At 43.6% G+C, this 5000-nt stretch overlaps 2 protein-coding genes across 13 annotated transcripts in view; one reads left to right on the top strand and one right to left on the bottom strand.

Moving 5' to 3' along the window:
• Positions 1 to 5000, top strand: part of LOC108261647 (NACHT, LRR and PYD domains-containing protein 12) — a 168014-nt gene that overhangs the window by 109245 nt on the left and 53769 nt on the right. The gene's annotated exons all lie outside the window — the stretch shown is intronic.
• LOC128634281 (trichohyalin-like) lies at positions 254 to 4433 on the bottom strand. Of its 2 annotated transcripts, XM_053684794.1 has the most exons (3): positions 4253 to 4433; positions 2511 to 3965; positions 254 to 2301 (listed from the first exon to the last, which is right to left on the bottom strand). In XM_053684794.1, exon 2 carries the CDS (start codon positions 3937 to 3939, stop codon positions 2524 to 2526), a length of 1416 nt encoding a protein of 471 aa, XP_053540769.1. In that variant the 5' UTR covers positions 3940 to 3965; positions 4253 to 4433; the 3' UTR covers positions 254 to 2301; positions 2511 to 2523. The 2 variants fall into 2 exon arrangements, with proteins under 2 accessions (XP_053540769.1, XP_053540764.1); XM_053684789.1 differs by having other exon boundaries at positions 254 to 3965; positions 4253 to 4432.

Below are 5000 nucleotides of genomic sequence, written 5' to 3'. Positions count from 1 at the left end.
TCGCTCTCTGCTAAATATAAGAGACTTTATTAGGAATCGGGGCTTAACACTAAAAAAAAAACAGTTGAAAAATACTGAATAAGTGGTTGTTGTTGTTGTTGTTGTTGTTGTTGTTTATATGTATGGGAAAAGTTTTACAATTTTTAAGCTAAGAGTTTTAAGCTTTAAACTGTTGAATGTTCAGCAATGTTCATTAATACTTTTTATGCTTCTGAAATTATACGTTTAAGTTCACCTCCACGCATTTGCGAGGGTTTTTTTTTATTTAAACACAGAAATAATGTTCGTGTATCTTCTGATCCATAACATTATCAGGAGGGAAGCTACTGTAATGTTAAATAAGCACTAATTAAACTGTTGCTACTTGTACTGACTGTGTATACTGTTATATGTCCTCATGTCTGTTAACAGATCATATGGTCATGGCTGTGGATCAGGTGGTAGAGCGGGTCGTCCACTAATCGTAGGGTTGGCGGTTCGATTCCCGGCTCACGTGACTCCACATGCCGAAGTGTGCTTGGGCGAGACACTGACCCCCAAATTGCTCCCGATGGCAAGTGTAGTGATTTTATCCAGCGGTGGGCGGAGCAGACACACAGGAGGCTGTTTCCGGGTTATAGGTGATTTTATTAAAGTCACTCGGTGTGCGCGTGAGTGTGTGGGTTGAAGGGCGATCGGGCGGTGAGAGTCTCAGCCGTCGGCGATTACAGCCGAGGGGGCGGGACGGAGCCGTCACTCACGTCGGAGTCGCCTGAATTCAGAAGAAAAAAAAAAACACACAGCAGCGGGTAGCAGACGTGCATCAGCGAAACTACCCAAAACACACCAGAGATACTTCTCTTTTCGAGATACTCCTCTTCCGGTGCGAGTGGAGTATCGCCCTTTTATACCCTCCCCGCTTGCTGGATGGTGGAATTCCTCCGCACGGAGCACCATTCACGAGCCGTGGGTGTGTCGGCGGCCCCGCCCAGAAGCCACGTGCTCTCTGGCCGTCCAAAACATTTGGTGGCGCTGAAGCGGAGCTGTCTCTTCTTTATTTCCTGTGCGCCGGCTTCCGGCCTGTCGCCACAGAAGTTAGCGCCTTGTATGCAGCTCTGCTACCATTGGTGTGTGTGAGTGTGTGTGAATGCGTGAATGAGACAGTGTAATGAGACAGTCCATCCATCCATCTTCTACCACTTACTCCTTCTTCAGGGTTGCGGGGAACTTGGAGCCAATCCCAAGGAGCAAGGGGCACAAGGCGGGGTACACCCTGGACATGGTGCCAGTCCATCACAGGGCACAATCACACAGACACACACTCACACACCTATTCATACACTATGGACACTTTAGACACGCCAATCAGCCTACCTGCATGTGTTTGGACTGGGGGAGGAAACCGGAGTACCCGGAGGAACCCCTGCAGCACATGGGGACACATGGCCCCGGCGGACCCTGGAGGTGTGAGGCGAACGTGCTCACCACTAAGCCACTGTGCACCCTCACCATTTATTTATTTTATTTATTTATTTTATTTTTGAAAGTTTTTTTTATTTAGTTATGAAAGAAAAATACAGTAATTTCTATAATAACTTTAAATATGATTGAGGTTTCCAGAAGAAAGGGGATTGGTTGAGAGTGAGCAATCATATTAAATTCACTCATGATCGAAGTGTAGACCAACAGATGACATGGAGATACGTTTTAAACGACAAACAAAAAATGACAGGCGATGTGTAGATACAATTTAAATGACAACAAAAAAAACAGATGGTGGCTGGACATGTTTTCCGACATGCACCGAGGCGTATCTTCCTGTACTGCCTGTGCCCAAGCCAAGGTACACTACCTCATTCGCAATCATCGGACTTCTGATCAGGCAACCTGATCCCAATTACACACACACACCCCTTTATATAGAGGCGTTGTACCGCCAGCTCTTTGTGAAGTAAACACTCAATTCCTTGGTGTCTCTGACATTCCCCAGACATTGTATTTTGCCGCCTGGTTTATACTGGTTCAGACTTTGACTTTGTTTACTGATTACGTATTTTGTCTCTTTCTGATATCCTGTATGTGGATCGTCTGACTTGTATCTGTTTCTTCTTTTTTGCCTCTGCCTCACGTCTTTGGATTTGTTGCACAGACTTTCATTAAAGTTGCCTTACCAGCTTTTGCAGGTCATTCCTGCGTATCACCACTCGCAGCCCGTGAGTACCTTCGTGTGTGTACGCAAGTCCACATCATTCCACTCTCTCTCTCTTAATGGCCGTACTTGCTGATGCTGCTGTGTGCTCAGGTCAGCCGTCCTCACGCTCTCTGTTAATGGAGTCATTTAAACACCACAGAGCTGTGAGCTATACACGGGTTGCTTCAATAAATGTTCTGCTCAGAAAATCCAGTTAAACACCTGAACAGCACGAGTCTAAATCTACTGCATCTACTCGCGTATCTTCTGAACTGAAGCGACTCTGAACTCGACCCAAAGTGTAAATCTTTTGGCGTTTCACAGATTTTTCTCTCCTCACCTTCCTCGTTTTTTCAGATTACCACTGTCACCAGAACCTGATGCAGGTCCTTCTCCATGTTCTCCCTCTCCTTCTCAAACTCCAGCACCATCTTCTCCTTTTGAGGCTGAAATCTTTCCTCCACCAGAGCCTCTTCTCTCATCTGAACTTCTCTGGTCTCGCTCTCTCTCCACTGGAGCTCGAGTCTCTTTTGCTCTTTCTCCATCTGCTGTCTCCCCTTGATGTTCTTCTTCTTCCAGAGTTTCTGGAAACACTGTAGGGGAGAGTGTTTCAGCTTCTTATCAACTTTATTGAGTCCCTCCTTCATTCCTGCTTTCTTCTTCATTTCTGCAGAGTCCTCCATCTCTTCTGTTATCTCCAGCATTTTGTCCTTCTCCAGAATCTTCTTCTCCATCCTTTCCTTTTCAGCCTGAAACTGTGTCCTCAGTTCATTCATTTTTTCCACCATGAACTCTTCCATGGCCTCTCTCTCTCTCTTCAGGAGCTTGAATCTCTCTTGATTTTTCTCCTTCTCCATGTTCTCCCTCTCGGTCTTAAGCTTGAGTGCCATGCTCTCCTTTTCTTCCTGAAACCTTTTCATCATTTCAACCCTTTCCTTCACCAGAGCATTAATCATGTCCGTTGTGCTATCTTCTCTGGCCATGCTCTCTCTCAGCTCGAGATCCAATCTCTCTTGCTGTTCGTCATTTTCCCTTTTAGACCTTCTCTGAAATATGTCTGTCAACAAGCCATGAATCGCTAACTGTCTCTTCATCTTAAGCCTTTCCTTCATCATAATATTAATCACTTCTGTGGACCGAGCTTCTCTGGCTTTGCTGTCTCTCAGCTGGAGCTCAAGTCTCTCTATCTCTTTCTCCAGGTACTGTCTTTTCTTCATGTTCTTCTTCTTCCTGAGCTTCTGGAACCACTTTGGACCAAAGTTCCTCAGCCTTTTATCGACTTCCTTGAGCTCCTCCATCATCTCAGGATCCATATCCCTTGCTTTTTGCTTAAGTTCTCTCACGGTTCCTTTCAGGGCTTCCACCTCTACTGTTATCTCCTCCAGCATTTCTTCCTTTTCAACAATCATTTGCACCAATACATCACAATGTTTTTTCCAGCCACCTTTAACTATCTGCTGCCTGCTCTCCATTTTGTCCCATCGCTCTTTCTCCTTCTCCATGTTTCTTCTCTCTTCCTCAAGCTGGAGCACCAAACTGTCTTTATCAGCCTGAAATGTTCTCCTCATTTCATCCATTTCCTTCTCCAGAGCCTCCATCTCTTCTCTCATCTGAGCTTCTCTGGCGTCACTGTCTCTCAGCTGGAGCTCGAATCTCTCTTTCTCCTTCTCCATGTTTCTTCTCTCTTCCTCAAGCTGGAGCACCAAACTGTCTTTATCAACCTGAAATGTTCCCTTCATTTCATCTCTTTCCTTCTCCAGAGCCTCCATCTCTGATCAATTAAAATGATAAATTACTGAGAAACAACGTGAGAAAAACATGAATAAGAGTTAATACAACAAATATTAATAACAAAAAATAGTTGTTTAGCAATTAAATAAAGATATTTCCTCCTCATCATTTTTTTTTATTTATTTAACACAAATTAAAATGAGGAATTTAAAGTAAAACCGGGTCTGAACTGTGTGAAAGCTTTTCTCCACCACATTAGTAACATCTTTAGTCTGAAGTCGTTCTGGTCACATGACCTTTAATTACACAGAAAACTTGTTTTTTCCAAACAAATATTTTTCTCTTGCTTACCTGATCGTCCTTTTATCTTCTTTCATTTATGCAAACTTATAAACACGCAGTAGTGTGTGTGTGTGTGTGTGAGAGAGAGAGAGAGAACATGTTTTGGTATAGAATCAGAATCAGAACATCTCCATGGCATCAAAAAGGATCACTCCGTGACGTCACTCCGCGACGTCACTCCGCGACGTCACTCCGCGACGTCACTCCTCCGCGACGTCACTCCGCGACGTCACTCCGCGACATGGTTCCCCACAGATACACGAGTTCCTGATAACACACACTAACACTGTTCCACTGCTGCTAATGCTTTCCCTCCTTTTACATTTTTATAACAAACTTAAAGAAGAATAAAATAATAAAACAGCTCAGATTTAAAACTCTACAGCAGTCAGGTTGTAACTCTGCGCACTAGTGTGATTTCTGATGAGGAAAACACACACTGTTCATTGGTGATAACTGATTAGAATCTTAAATAAGTTTAAAAACTACTTGTACTACAGTCCCTTGAGGTTTACACTTTGCAGTGGAACCAGTCGAATAAACTTTATTAATGACTGATGGAGTGACTTTCACTCGACTGTGCAAGGCATCATGGGTAAAAGGTGTCTCTGGTTAAGTGAAACACAAAAAAGAAAGAAAGAAAAGGGAACGATGGAAAAGTGTGAAAGAATAAAAAGAAACAAATAAACTAAGAAATAAAGAACAAAGAAGGAAAAAAATGTAGAGATAGTGTTATAATAGTGTGTGTGTGTGTGTG

Source organism: Ictalurus punctatus, chromosome 1 (genome assembly GCF_001660625.3).
Source record: "Ictalurus punctatus breed USDA103 chromosome 1, Coco_2.0, whole genome shotgun sequence".
Lineage (NCBI taxonomy): Eukaryota > Metazoa > Chordata > Actinopteri > Siluriformes > Ictaluridae > Ictalurus > Ictalurus punctatus.
Note: the sequence above shows the minus strand (reverse complement) of the source record. Positions and strands in the feature narration are given on the sequence as shown.